This window comes from Geotrypetes seraphini, chromosome 1, assembly GCF_902459505.1.
Source record: "Geotrypetes seraphini chromosome 1, aGeoSer1.1, whole genome shotgun sequence".
Lineage (NCBI taxonomy): Eukaryota > Metazoa > Chordata > Amphibia > Gymnophiona > Dermophiidae > Geotrypetes > Geotrypetes seraphini.
In genome coordinates, this window is record NC_047084.1 from 352605828 (window position 1) to 352620347 (window position 14520).

The window sequence follows — 14520 nt, forward strand, 5'->3', positions numbered from 1 at the left end:
CGCTCCTCGTTCTCACTGTGTCCTGCTTCCTCCTGCTTGCCTACCTCTCTCCCAGCTCTCTCCTCCTCAGCTACCGCCTGCTCTGCTTGCCTCCACGCGGTCTAGCTTAGTTCTTCGCGCCGCTGGCTCCCTTCCTGTTAAGGGAGTCCGGCGCCGACGCTGGTGATGATGCGGTATGGGTGGGCAGAGCTAACTCTCGCTGCTACCCGCTCCTCGTTCCCACTGTGTCCTGCTTCCTCCTGCTTGCCTACCTCTCTCCCAGCTCTCCTCCTCAGCTACTGCCTGCTCTGCCTGCCTCCACGCGGTCTAGCTTAGTTCTTCGCGCCGCTGGCTCCCTTCCTGTTAAGGGAGTCCGGCGCCGACGCTGGTGATGACGCGGTGCGGGTGGGCGGAGCTAACTCTCGCCGCTACCCGCTCCTCGTTCCCACTGTGTCCTGCTTCCTCCTGCTTGCCTACCTCTCTCCCAGCTCTCTCCTCCTCAGCTACCGCCTGCTCTGCCTGCCTCCACGCGGTCTAGCTTAGTTCTTTGCACCGCTGGCTCCCTTCCTGTTAAGGGAGTCCGGCGCCGACGCTGGTGATGATGCGGTGCGGGTGGGCGGAGCTAACTCTCACCACTACCCGCTCCTCGTTCCCACTGTGTCCTGCTTCCTCCTGCTTGCCTACCTCTCTCCCAGCTCTCTCCTCCTGAGCTACCACCTGCTCTGCCTGCCTCCACGTGGTCTCATGACTTCAGTTATTTGTGAGTTTCCAAACCCTGACCCTCCCCTGCCTCCCGGCCCTCTCCACATTGTACCTGGTGGCTTAGCAGTGAAGTGGGGCAGAAGCAATCTTCCTTTACTCCTGGCCCATGCTGTGACCCACAATTGTAAGTTGTAAAGGCAAATAGCCATGAAAACTCTGAGTTCCTTTTCTCCTTTTAAGTGGCCGACTCTGACCCACTCCTTCCTCCAGGACCTCTTCCGCTGTAGTCTCATGAGACCACGGGAACTCATGACAGCCATTTTTGTTGATGTCTCTGCACGGGGCAGGAGCGTAGGAAGATCACTCCTGCCCCGCTTCACCACTAGACCACCAGATAAGGTGTGGTGAGGTCCGGGATGCAAGAGGGAGGTGGGGGGTGGGTCAGAGTTGGCACAAAAAGTTATTTGCAGTTTTTCCCTATTTGCGGGCTGGTTCTGCCCCTAACCCCCATGAATATGGAGGGAGAAGTGTATAAGCAATGATTTTGAAGATTTATTGGGATTTTAATTAGGCTTTTTGGAGGGATGGTTTAAGGGAGGAATTTTTTATCTGTCTGAATAGTGGAATTCCTTTTCTTTGATTGTTTTATATTGTAAACCGCTGAATTTGCTAAAGAGTAATAAAGCAGTATATAAAGTAAATAAACATACAATCTGCAACCCACTTGGACATTTTAACTTGTAAGATGTTCAAGTGCTGGTTTATACCATCTTTTTGACATCTATCTTTTTTTAAAATGAGCCCCAAAATGTCCAAATGGTATCGGAATGCTGTCATGAGCAAGAATGAATATAAAGACAATTGCAATAACATCATCCGATGTCAGGGGGGAACGCTTGTGTAGTGGCTGCACGGGCCTGGAGAAGCAGGGAGATCTTAAGGGCAACGTGAGTTGATCGTGGAGCCCATCCTGGGAAACAGGGAGAAATCGGTGGCGGTGGCAACTTGGGGGGGGGGGGCAGGGAGAAAGAAAGAAAGACAGACAGTGGCTTGGGGGGGGGGGCAGGGAGAGAGAAAGAGAGACACAGAGCTTCATGCTTCCTGGCATTTAACAGGCTGCTGTTCCTCCATTGACCAACTAACAGTGCTGCCTTCTCTGGAGAGAGACAAGAGGGGGGGAAGGGGTAAATTTTCCTAATTTTTATAGGTATCATCAATCCTATATTTTGCGTCAAGTTATGTATTGGATCCTCCCAGAGCTCTTGGAAAAATTCCCAGACTGGTTGAAGTTGGAATGGCAACTCATGTTTCCTCTGAGATTAATCAAATCATGTATTATATTGTCTCTGTCTTTATCAAAAAAAGAAACGTCTTTATTCATTTTTCATCTTACATCAAGTGCACAATATTACAACATTTAAATTTATACACATCACTTGAATTTCTTTCTATTATTATCTTAAATACATAAATTTATTCCCTCCCCACCCACCCTTCACACAAATATTTTAATCATAAAATTTGTATAAATATTACATTCTTATCTACTAATTAAACCTTAAATAGAACTTTATACCACCCCCCCTCCCCATATTATAAATGCACTTTCAATGAAAAATGGCGTCTAATCATTGCAATAAGTTGTTAATGGCCCCCAGATCTTTTTAAAATTATAATAATTTCCTTTTTGTATGGCAATTGTTCTTTCCATTTTGTAAATATGGCACAATGAATTCCACCAGAATGTATAGTTAAGTCTACTATAATTTTCCAATTCCTGGTGATATGTTGTATGGCGATTCCTGTCATAATCAATAAAAGTTTATTATTGCTTGATGAAATTTGACTTGTTATTCTCATTGATGTAACAAATAGAATTGTATCATATGATAATGCTACATGGTTCTCTAATAAACAATTAATTTGAGACCAAATTGATTTCCAAAAGGCCATGATACAGGGACAATAAAATATTAAATGATCTAGGGTCCCTGCTTCCAGATTACAATGCCAACATCCTGTATTCACCTCTCCCAAGATCACTATAAGTTAAGTGAGGGTCCTTTAATGATAGTATCAAATAAAGTGAATTCAATGATCTATTACTTAATTGAATAAAGAATAAAATTAAATAAAAATAAAAAAATCAAATTTTAATTAGAGTGCTCAGTGTGATATCTTATTCAAAACCAGCAGGTTTGTAGAATCAAGATGTAATGCTTCTACATCATTGCACTCACCTACCTACCAACCTTATTGACACTTATTGAGTCTGGACTACCCTGGTCAACTTGTAAAAACAGAGCAATAATTGAAAATGTATAAAGTACTTAGCTGAATTTAGATGCTGCCAATTTTCAAATGAGAAGTATAGAGTCCAGAATCAATTGACATATCTTCACAAGATGAAAAGGAAAATACATATGCTCCTAGATGTTGCAGGTGCTGTCAATCTTGCAATGAATTACTCCATGTTTATATAGCTGGTTTTGATGTAATAGCAAAAATAAAAGTGAATCCCCAAAATAAGAAAATCTGCTGAAATTTAACAAAAATAACCATATGTCAAAAACTCCTCAACGTGAAATAAATGAATATCCAAAATTTTCTCAGCACCGATCGTGTTTCACCACGGGTTGCTTCATCAGGAGGAAAAAGTACGAACTAAAAATGGACAAATAAAATTATCATTGTAATGCAGTTGTTAAAAGTTATCATGTATGAAAATATTCTGTAAACTCAAAATTGAAATTACCCTCAGACCTCACAAAAGAGGGAACACTCCGCCAAAGGATCTCCACATAGAAAACTGAATCAACGTGAAACGTATAAACGTATATATGCACGTCAAATAATCACGTGATAAACAACGTCATGCTAATATACTGATTTTTATTACGGAAAACAGATAATTGACACCTATCTGATGGTCCATTCTATTTCTTTGTTAAGGCCATAAGGCACAACTGTTTTCCAAGTAAAAATTAAACGTTGTTCGTTATATTTTAAAGTATGAGAAATATCACCCTTTCTGTTGAAGTTGAATTGTCTGATTACACAGAATCATTCAGATCATTCAATGAGTGACCAACTGAATGCCAGTGATCAGTTAAAGGGGCTTCAGATTTGTTGTTGCGAATACTACTCAGGTGCTCAGCTATTCTCAATTTAATAGCTCTCTTAGTTTGACCTATGTAGATCTTATTACAAGGACAAAAAATCCCATATACTACTCGAGAAGTATTAGTCTGAATAGCCTCGTAAATAATAAGATTTATTCATATTAGGAATCTCAATGTGATCAGTGATCAAAGAATGACTACAATATTTACATCTACCACAGCATGTATGTCCACCTGTGGTGATGTTATCTTGATCAGTGAAATTACTATTAAAATATTCACCTAAGTTTTTATTCCTTTTGTGTGCAAACATGGGAACATCTGAGAACACTAGATGAAAACTCAATATGTTCCAGTATTTATGTATGATCTTTTGAATATGGGAAGTTTTACTAGAAAAAGGTAAAACACAAGTCATTCTTGGATTAGTTTGATTAGACTTATTCTTGGATAGCAATAGCCAATCACGATTGGCATTATTGGCTCTCTTATGGGCAACTTTGATACAATGATTTGGATATCCCCTATCGTGAAAACGTCGACTCATAACCGCTGCTTGAGATCTGTATTCAGCAGTAGAAGAACATAATCGCTTCAATCTAAGGAACTGACTATTCGGAATACTATCTTTAAGTCGTTTCGGATGGAAACTTCTATAGTGGAGTATAGAGTTCCTGTCAGTGCTTTTCCTAAAGATGGTTGAATGGAATTGACCCGATGTTAAAGAAATCTGAATATCCAGAAAACTAATACTAGATTTATCTATATTAGCACTGAATTGGATATTATGATCACTCTCATTAAGTTGGCATACAAATTGATTGAGTTCCATTACAGAACCTTTCCAAATGAAGATAATATCATCAATAAATCTCTTCCAAAATAAAATTTTTTTGAAAAAAGCAGAGTTGTATACATATCTGTCTTCAAATTGAGCTATAAATAGACATGCCACAGCAGGGGCTACAGTGGCTCCCATAGCAACACCCTTACGTTGTAAATAATAGCTGTTCTCATAAAGAAAATAGTTATTATTAATCACTAGTTGAGCCATAAACATCAAAAGATTAAATTTATTACCTACTAGAGACAATTTAGTCAAATAGTGTTCAATGATCTTCATAGCTGCTTGTTGGGGTATGCTGGTGTATAGTGAGGTTATGTCTAATGTAACCAACCTTTAATGATAGTACATAGGAAATTTTAGGTTAAAAAATAAAAATATATAAAACATATAAAAATACATAAATTATTAATAAAGGTTGGACTGATGAAGAATGTAAGCATCCAGCTGCTATCTGAAGGACCATACAAAGTGAGAATAATGAAGAAAAGTCATAATCTTTATTGTCAGCATTTGGTATGACATTGATAAAGACAGAGACAATATAATATATGATTTGATTGATAGTACAACAGTAGTGTCTCTATAGTAGTGATCCTCTGAGATTAAGCCATGTTCTCAGTATCAAAATGCCTAGGTTATATAAAGAAAATAGAATATTAGTAGATACATGGGAAACCTTAAGATATGTTAATAACTTAACACTTATTCCAATACTTAAATCAATGTATCAGACCCTATGGCTAAACTCCAAGATTCAAATTGGCGGATTTAAGGTCATCTGGAAATATTGGATGAAGGCAGGTATACGCACTTTAGATGATGTTAATTCTAATGGTAAGCTGCTTGATTTTTCACAATTGCAGCACAAATATGGTCTTAATAAATCACAAAATTATAAGTGGTTGTAATTAAAGCAGGCCATTCAGGTAGGGTTCCCTGAATGGAAAAATCTTAGTGATCAGTATAGTTTGCCGTTCTTGTGTTTTCAGGTGGACTTTCTGGGACACCAGGCTGCTCAGTGGTACAAATTGATATCGGGATTTATGAATAAAAAACCAAAGATTTGGGGGCCATTGATAAACTATTGTAATGATTAGACGCCTTTTTACACTGAAAGTATATTTATAATTAGGGGAAGGGAGGGCGGTTTTTAGTTGTATTAAAGATTTAATTAATAATTATGAATGTAATATTTATATGATATTTTGAATACAATATCTGTGGAAAGGGTGGGGGGTGGAGGAAATAAATTTATGTATGTAAGATGATAATAAGAATTTCAAGTGATGTGTATAAGTTTAATTGAAATAATATTTGTGCACTTGATATAAGATAAAAAATGAATAAAGAATTGGAAAAAACCCAACAAAGATTGGTCTTCAGGACATTTGGAGCATTGAGATTAGGCATCAAATTACTGCATCTTAATGGCCACGAATTTGGTCTTGGAAGATGAAATGTACAGTGTCTGCATCTATGAGACAAACCTGGTTTTTTTCTGTTGCATAGAGCATTTTGGACCCCGGTTCGTTTATAGAAGTTAAATGGCTCTAAGCCAAATAGATGCTGGCACGGTCATCTCGAAGCTGGGACATTAGATCATTTGTTATTCTATTGTCCATTGATTCTTGCTTTTTGGAAATCAATTTGGGGTCAAATAAATTGTATGTTGGAAAATTCAGTGGCATTATCGTATGATACTGTGCTGTTTGGCATGTCAATGAGGGCTAAGAGTCAAATATCATCTAAGAATAACAGGCTTTTACTTATTATGACAGGGGTTGCCATACAACAGATTATGAGTAATTTTTTTTTTTTTAATTCTTTATTCATTTTTAAACTTTCATCAAGTGTACAAAAATTCATAATAAACACAATTAATTTGAGCACTTGAACATCTTATCATTATAACTTATAAGTACAAATGTAACCCTCTCCCCACCTTCCCTCAAAGCCCCTTAATCATTATAAGATCATATACTTGAAACCCTCCCCCCCACCCCCTACTAAATAGTTATGAGTAATTAGAAAAATTGGAAGAGACTTAATTACAGTTTCCGGTGGAACTCTTTATATCACATTTATAAAATGGAAAGGATAATAGTCATACAGCAGGGGAATTTTGAAAATTTCAGGAGATTTGGGAGCCATTAACAAAATATTATAATGATTGAATATTATATTTCCCCTTAAGAATACACATCCAAGATGGGGGAGGGGGCTTTATGGTTTGAATATTAAATAAGGTATATTGGAATGGGGTTTCTTGAATTTAAAGAATATAATTGATTAGAGGGGAGGGGAATAAATTCTGATATGGATTTTAACAGAATATTAAGTGTTGTATTGGAGTTTAAAATGATATAAATGCTGTTACACTTATTGTAAATTTTTTAAAATGAATAAAGAATTTGAAAAAAAAATTGTATTTCTCCGTACCATCCCGTTGTTTACATGTAAGTACTGTCAAATCATTAATAAATCTGTTAATTGTCCCTCATTTTAATTTTTTAACTGTTAAATGCTTAGAATGTATGATTGGCGTTTTATCAAAAATTTTAATAAACATAGATAAATTTCTAGTTGATCCATTTAAAAATTTTTTTGATATCAACACAGTGCAACAGGATATCAATTAGTTTTCAAGGGTACTGTATTTCTAAATTTTTGTACATTTTGTTTTAGGTGACATACATAGTAAAGGGTTTACTTTTTTTTCAGGAGGCTGAAGATGTTGAAAAGAAGGAAGCCCTAGAAAAAGCTGCATACTTTAACTCCCAGCTAGATTCAACAAAAAAGAAGCTCTGCAAGATTACGGATGAACTCACTGTCACAAAGAGAGACCTGGAAAAAGCTGAGCAGACCATTGTTGATTTGACATTTTCTATGGGAGAGAAGAGAACCATTGAGGCAGGAAAAGAGGTATTTAAAGGAGACCTCCAGAAATATTGTAAAGTAGTCCCACCTCTACCCTGATAAGTCTTTGAACAAAAGGAAGTCATTCTGTAGCTTGGATCTGTCCTGCAGGTGCATTTTGAGGGGTATGTTTCCAAAAGGGTTGGGATAGCACTGCTGTTGCTATTGGTGATTACAAATGTAAATAACTGTTGACTGATGGCTGTGAGAATCTCTGTTTTAAATCTTAAAACATTTTTATTTTTGATTAAACACAGAACAATAAACTCGCAACAAGAAAATGCACAATTATTGCCATTTTCATTCGGTATTTAACCAGCAGTCATATTTTACCTCTGTTCCCCCCCAAATCCCCCCTGCCAAAATATCCCCTGTCTTGAACCTTCTACCATCTACTATTCCAATGTAAAATATATACATTTAACGGCAGGAGGGAGAGGGCATCCCTCCTGCCAATTTTGGTGATGTGTGTTGGGGGGTCCTCTGCCACAGCCAGCTCAGCTGATTGCAGCAGGGGTATTTTGCCTCCTGATTAGTTGAGCTGGCAGGACTCTCCAAAGCTGCCTATCTTTGCAATCAGGTTAAGGCATATCCAACAAGCTGCTAAGTCCTGTTGTTTCTATCTCTTCAATATCACCAAAATTCACCCCTTCCTCTCTGAGCACAATACCCAGACCCTTGTCCAAGCTCTCATGACCACACACTTAGATTACTCCTAACTGGTATCCCGCAGTGTCGCCTCTCCCCCTTGCAATCTGTGCAAAACTCTGCTGCACGACTCATCTTCTACCAACCTCGCTATGCTCATGTCACCCCTTTCCTGAGGTCCCTTCACTAGCTCCCTATCTGCCATCACGTACAGTTCAAGATCTTATTGCTGACCTACAAGTATGTTCATTCTGCTGCCCCTCAATATCTCTCCTCACTTCTCTCTCTTTATACACCTCCCAGAGAACTCCCTCATTTAAGTCACTCTTAGCGTTACTCTTCTCCTTTACTGTCAGTTCCAGACTTTGTTCTTTTCATCTAGCTTTCCCCTATGCCTGTAATAAATTACTCGAGTTTGGCTGTCAAGCCATAGGCGTCGGAATGGGGGAAGGGCACAGGGGCTATGACCTCCCCCCCAAATTGCTTGTCCTGTAGGTCAAGGGGTATGCGGGCTGCCTGCCGCTGTTTCTGCTTCCTGCCCACCACCGTAACTGCAGGAAGGGAAGGGCCAGGCACGTGCAGCAAATGCATGCTGCTGGCCCACAAGCCTCCCCAGACGTCAATTCTGATGTCGGAGAGAAGGTTCGGGCCAGCCAATGGCTGGCTCAGACCTTCTCTCTGACATCAGAATTCACAGGGGTAGGCTTGTGAGCTGGCGCCGCTACACATGCTTGGCTCTTCCCTTCCCTTCTTGGATTTGCTGCAGCAGCGGGAGGCGAGCAGCGGCGGACTGTGTGTGTGTGTGGGGGGGGGGAAGAATCGGCAGCAGGTAGGGAGGGAGGGAGGGAGGCAGACTGGCTTCGGCACAGCAGGGAGGGAGGGAGGAAGGCAGGCAGGCTTCAGGGGAAGGGGTGGGACAAAGGCTTGGGAGGCAGTGAGGGGGACATAGGAAGGAGGGAGGGAGGAAGGAAGAAAGGAGAGAGTGAGGCAGAGAAAGACCGGGGAGGGTGGGTGGGTTGTAAGTAGAAGAAAGACAGAGAGAGAGAAAGGCCTGGACCAAAGGGGAAAGACAGGAGGCAGATGCTGGACTATGGGAGTGCAGACAGAAGAGACAAATGGGGAGAGACCCTGAGGAAGAACAGAGAGATGCATGATCATAACAGAGTAGGGAGAGAGAGGGAGACATGTTGCCAATAGGACAGGGGGGGAGGGGGTTGCAAGCAGAAGAAAGACAGAGAGAGAGGCCTGGACCAAAGGGGAAAGATAGGAGGCAGATGCTGGACTATAGGAGGTGCAGAAAGAGGGGGAGAGACCCTGAGGAAGAACAGAAAGATGGAAGATCATAACAGAGGAGGGAGAGAGATGGAGACCTGGAACAAAGGTGATAGTAGGTACAAAGGAGAACTGACACTGGATCTGGGGAGGGTAAGCAGAGGGAAAAGTAAGAGAGAGACCTGGACTCAAATGGGATAGGGCTGGATTAAGGAAGATAGATATTGGATGCACAGACAGAAGGAAATGCAACCAGAGATTCATGAAATCACCAGACAACAAAGGTAGGAAAAATGATTTTATTTTCAATTTATTGACCAAAATGTGTCAGTTTTGAGAATTTATAATAATAATAACAGTTTATATACCGCAGGATCGTGAAGTTCTAAGCGGTTTACAATTATTAGAAATGTTACAGATTAAATGGAATAAACAAAGTACAGACTTAATTATTGATAGTTATAGCGATCATTTGTTGAGGACTGAGATTGTATAGGTTGGTTTCCTAAGTATTTCAGGAACAGATGTGTTTTTAGGCGTTTCCTGAATTCCACATAGGTAGTGAGCGCAAGCAATTGTTCAAGGTCTTTACCCCATAGTGCTGCTTGATGTGCGAGAAGATGTTGGTGATGAATTTTAAATTTACAATCTCTGACCGGTGGAGAGACAAAGTTCGGATGTGAGCTTCGTTTGTGTCTGTTGATTGTGAAAGAGAAAAGGTCTTTTATGTATTTAGGGGCTAGGCCATAAAGTACTTTGAAGCAGAAACAACCAAACTTGAATTTCACGCTTGCCTCCATCGGCAGCCAGTGTAAAAGTCGATAGGAAGGTGTCACGTGATCAAACTTTTTCAGTCCACAGAGTAGTCTGATCGCTGCATTTTGAACTAGTTGCAATCGCCGCGTATACTTCTGGGGGAGTGCCAAGTAGGCGATGTTACAATAATCTAGTTGACTTAGTATAAGGGATTGTACCAGAATTCGGAATGATGAGCCATCGAATTAAGCTCTGATGGACCGAAGCTTCCAAAGGGTGAAATAATTTTCTGATCAAGGAGTCTACCTGTTTTTTCATGGTCAGGTTCTGGTCCAGTGTTACTCCCAATATCTTCATAGTGGGTTGAATGGGATATCTAAGGTTATTGATGCACATTGGTGCTTTAGTGTCAAGTGGGTATGGTGATGCTATGAAAAATTTTGTTTTCTCTGGGTTTAGTTTTAGTTTGAATTCAGTCATCCATTGCTCCATCCAATTTAGTACTTCTGTTGCTTTGGGGGTGACTTCTGAGACAGAGTTGGTGAATGGGATAATTATCGTAAAGTCGTCAGCGTAGCTAAATAGTTTTATCCCTAGTTGGGACAGTTGTGCACCCAATGAGGACATGTAGACAATGAAGAGCAGAGGGGATAGCTGTGATCCTTGTGGCATGCCAGATGGATTGCTCCATGTGTTTGAGAGATCGTGATTAAAGCGGACTTGGTAGGTGCGTGAAATAAGGAAACCTCGGAACCAGTTCAGTACTTCTCCTTTGATTCTGATTGCGTCTAGGCATTGTAGCAGTTTTCCAGATCAAAGGCAGAACTCATGTCAAATTGCATGATTAGGGCGTTGAGGCCCTTACTGAATAAGTAACGCAAATTGTCCAGAATGGCTGCAATTACTGTTTCAGGCCTAAAACCAGATTGAGTTTTGTGCAGAAGAGAGAATTGGTCAAGATATTCCATTAGTTGGGTGTGTACCAATCCTTCCATGATTTTTACCATAAATGGAATAGATGCTACTGGTCTGTAGTTGGTTATTGATGATGCTGGCTCTTTACAAATTTTTGGGATTAGGGTTATTATAATATGACCATTATCGGTGAGGAATTTTCCATTGTTTAGGTTATTGGTTAAATAATTAAATAGGGATAATTTAAAGCCTAGTGGAGCTGCTTTCATAATCTCTGGGGGACATGAGTCCAGGACACAGTGTGATTTAGAGTATTTGTTATATAATTTGATGTAGTTATTCTAATCTGAATTGTGGAAGGAACTCCAGGTCATGTCCGCTGGTATTTCATTTCTTGGTATAACAATTGATTGATGTTTGTATGCATCAATTGTTGAGTAGTTATTTCTTAGGTTTTTGATTTTTGAGTAGAAATGTTGTGCTAGTTCATTTGCTGAGGGTAGTTTGGTATTATGCATGGGTTGAGTGTGGCATGTGGTGTCGAATAAATTTGTAACTATGTTGAACAATTCTTTTGTGTTGGTTCCTTTTGAGCTAGTATTAGCTGAGTTAATTTTGGATGAGTAAAAAGTTTTACATTTTTCTTTTATCTGTTATTTGTAGAGTTTTATGTTGGATCTCCAGTTGTTTCGGTCTGACAGTTTTCCCGTTTTTTTTCCAGATTCTTTCTAATCGTCTTACTGATTGTTTCATTTTAGGAGTTCGACGTTTGTTTGAGCAGCTTTTACTCTTTCATATAGGGGCAATTTTATCTAAAATGGACGTGCTAGTTTTCATCCAGTGAGCATAGAAGTCAGCTTCTTCTTCTTCTTCTATCTTCGCTTGTGAATCATATTGTGACCAATATTCCTCTGAATTGATATGGCCCCTTGTGAGGTGTTCTCTTTTTGTCCGTGGGCGTGTCTTAGATTTTAACCGGGTCCAGGCTAGATTGAAGTAATAAGTGAAATGGTCAGACCAGATATCATGACACCAAGTACCGTTCGAAAGGGAGATGGGAGAATTTATGATTTCCTTTCTAGACATCGCTACCATATCTAGATGATGGCCTTTTTCATGCGTTTGAGTGGGTAAAGGGAGATTGTAATTGAGTAAAGAAAGAAAGTTTTTAAAGTCTTTCACTTCTGGATTGTCAGTTTCATCTAGATGTAAGTTTATGTCTCCTGCGATTAGATTATGTGATGAAGTGATTGAGTTGTGTAGGACAAATTCGCAGAAGTCCTCTATTTATATCTGCTGTCTATATTTTGCACTATTTGTCTATTTTTCTATAGTTGTTATTGAGGTGACATTGCATATTTTAAAGTCAGATGCCTTGACATCTTTGAAAAAAACCTGAATATAAATGATAATATTTTCTCTGCGTACAGTGTGCTTTGTGTTTTTTTAATTTTGTGGTATTAGTAAGATTATATTGATTAATAAGATTATATTGTGTGTATATGAAAAATGGATGGAAGAAATTGCATTACAATTAGTATTATTATTATGGGGGTGGAGTCAGGGGTAGAGTTTGGGTGGGTCTGAGGCGGAGCTTTTGCTCGCCTCCCAACAAAAAAGTGTTTTGCTGCCTATGCGTCAAGCCCCTTTCCTTGTTTAAAAGCAGACTGAAAACCCATCTTTTTGATATAGCTTTCAATCCTTAACCCTACTCCTCTGCCCTCCAACCCAGCCCGCTGATTACCATTCCCCTGAACTGTATCCATGACATCCTGTTTGTCTGTCTTGCCTGTTTAGATTGTAAGCTCTTTCGAGCAGGGATTGTTTTCTTATTCATTGTGACTGTGCAGTGCTGCATGCTAGTGCTACAGAAATAATAGTAGTAATAAGGTGCAATTCTCTAACCAGTGCCGGTTGGGGAGTTAGGCATCTGTTTATTAGGGCAGATGTTATTCTGCAAAGGATGCCTTTATCTGATTCTCAGCTGCTTCTTAGATAGCCGCCAAGAATCAGGCTCATGGTATAGAAAAGTAGAAGGGATGGAGTCTTTAATTAAGGACTCTTGAAGTTGTTTGGAAGATAAGTGCTGTTCAATTTTCTGAACTAGAGAATTGGAGACAGTCATGTCCACTTTTAAATCTTTAAGCTCTTTAGAGCACAGTTCTTTAACCGCCAGTCCGTTGACTGGTGCCGGTCTGCAAAAATTTCCTGCTCTGTTTCTCTTGATCTAGAGCCTGGGTCAATCCGGCCTTAGACTTAGCGGGGATGGGCCCGGAAGGGGCAGGCCCGTCTCAATTCGACGAGGTGGGCCTGTCGGCTGGATGGCAACAAGACCCGTCCAGCCGACCAACATTTAAAGGTTAGTTGGGGGGAAGTTAGGGGAGTCATGGGGGGGAAGTCATTAGCATGGGGGGTCCAGAGGGGGTCCGGCTTTCTGGCAGGAGGGGTTGGGCACCCTCCTGCCGGCGACTGTGAGTTTGGGGGGCAGCGTTCCGGAAGGAGGGGTTCGGCACCCTCCTGCCGGCGATTGTAAGCTTGGGGGGGGGGGCGGCGTTCCAGCAGGAGGGGTTCGGCACCCTCCTGCCGGCGATCAGACAGGTGGCCACTATACTTATCTCTTGCCACGATAAGTGAGGCGGCCGCGTCTAATCTAACCCGATTCTCTAACCGGCGTCTGTAACATGGACGCCGGTTATAGAATCGGGGTTAGTGTAGGCCCGATTCTGTATAGGACACCTCTCCTGGGCGTCCTATATAGAATCAGGGCCTATGTTTCTAGGCATTTAAACTAGAAGGTGGGGGTGATGTATGTAAGAAGGACAATTATAGAGACCACCCCCGGCAAAAGAAAAGATGTGATAGTAGTAAAGATTGCATAGAGCAGTGGTTCCCAACCCTGTCCTGGAGGAACACCAGGCCAATTGGGTTTTCAGGCTAGCCCTAATGAATATGCATGAAGCAAATTTGCATGCCTATCACTTCCATCATATGCAAATCTCTCTCATGCATATTCATTAGGGCTAGCCTGAAAACCCGATTGGCCTGGTGTTCCTCCAGGACAGGGTTGGGAATCACTGGCATAGAGTAGCTCTCTATGTAAAGATCAATATCCAAGCGACTGAAATGCAAGGGACCTGGGGAGAGGAAGAAGCGATATGGATCGCTCTGAAAAGAGAAGATGGAACTTCTATCTATGTAGGTGTAGTCTACAGACCTCCGACTCAATCACAGCAAATTGATAAGGATCTGATTGTGGATATCCAAAAGTTTGGAAGGAAAGAGGCGGTTCTGCTGTTTGGAGATTTCAGATGAGGACTGGAATGTTCTGTCTGCAGAATCGGAAAGAAGTAGGGAGATTGTGGA

At 40.6% G+C, this 14520-nt stretch overlaps 1 protein-coding gene across 23 annotated transcripts in view; it reads left to right on the forward strand.

The window, feature by feature from the left end:
* The window catches only part of CCDC158 (coiled-coil domain containing 158), a 1147529-nt gene that overhangs the window by 407824 nt on the left and 725185 nt on the right, over positions 1-14520 (forward strand). For all 23 annotated transcript variants that reach the window (XR_004536446.1, XR_004536447.1, XM_033914104.1 and 20 more), the window contains one exon: positions 7372-7572. Coding sequence is in view for 21 of the 23 variants with exons in the window: in XM_033914104.1 (XP_033769995.1) it covers positions 7372-7572 (201 nt within the window). In the remaining 2 variants the exon portion in view is untranslated. The remainder of the gene's footprint in view (positions 1-7371; positions 7573-14520) is intronic.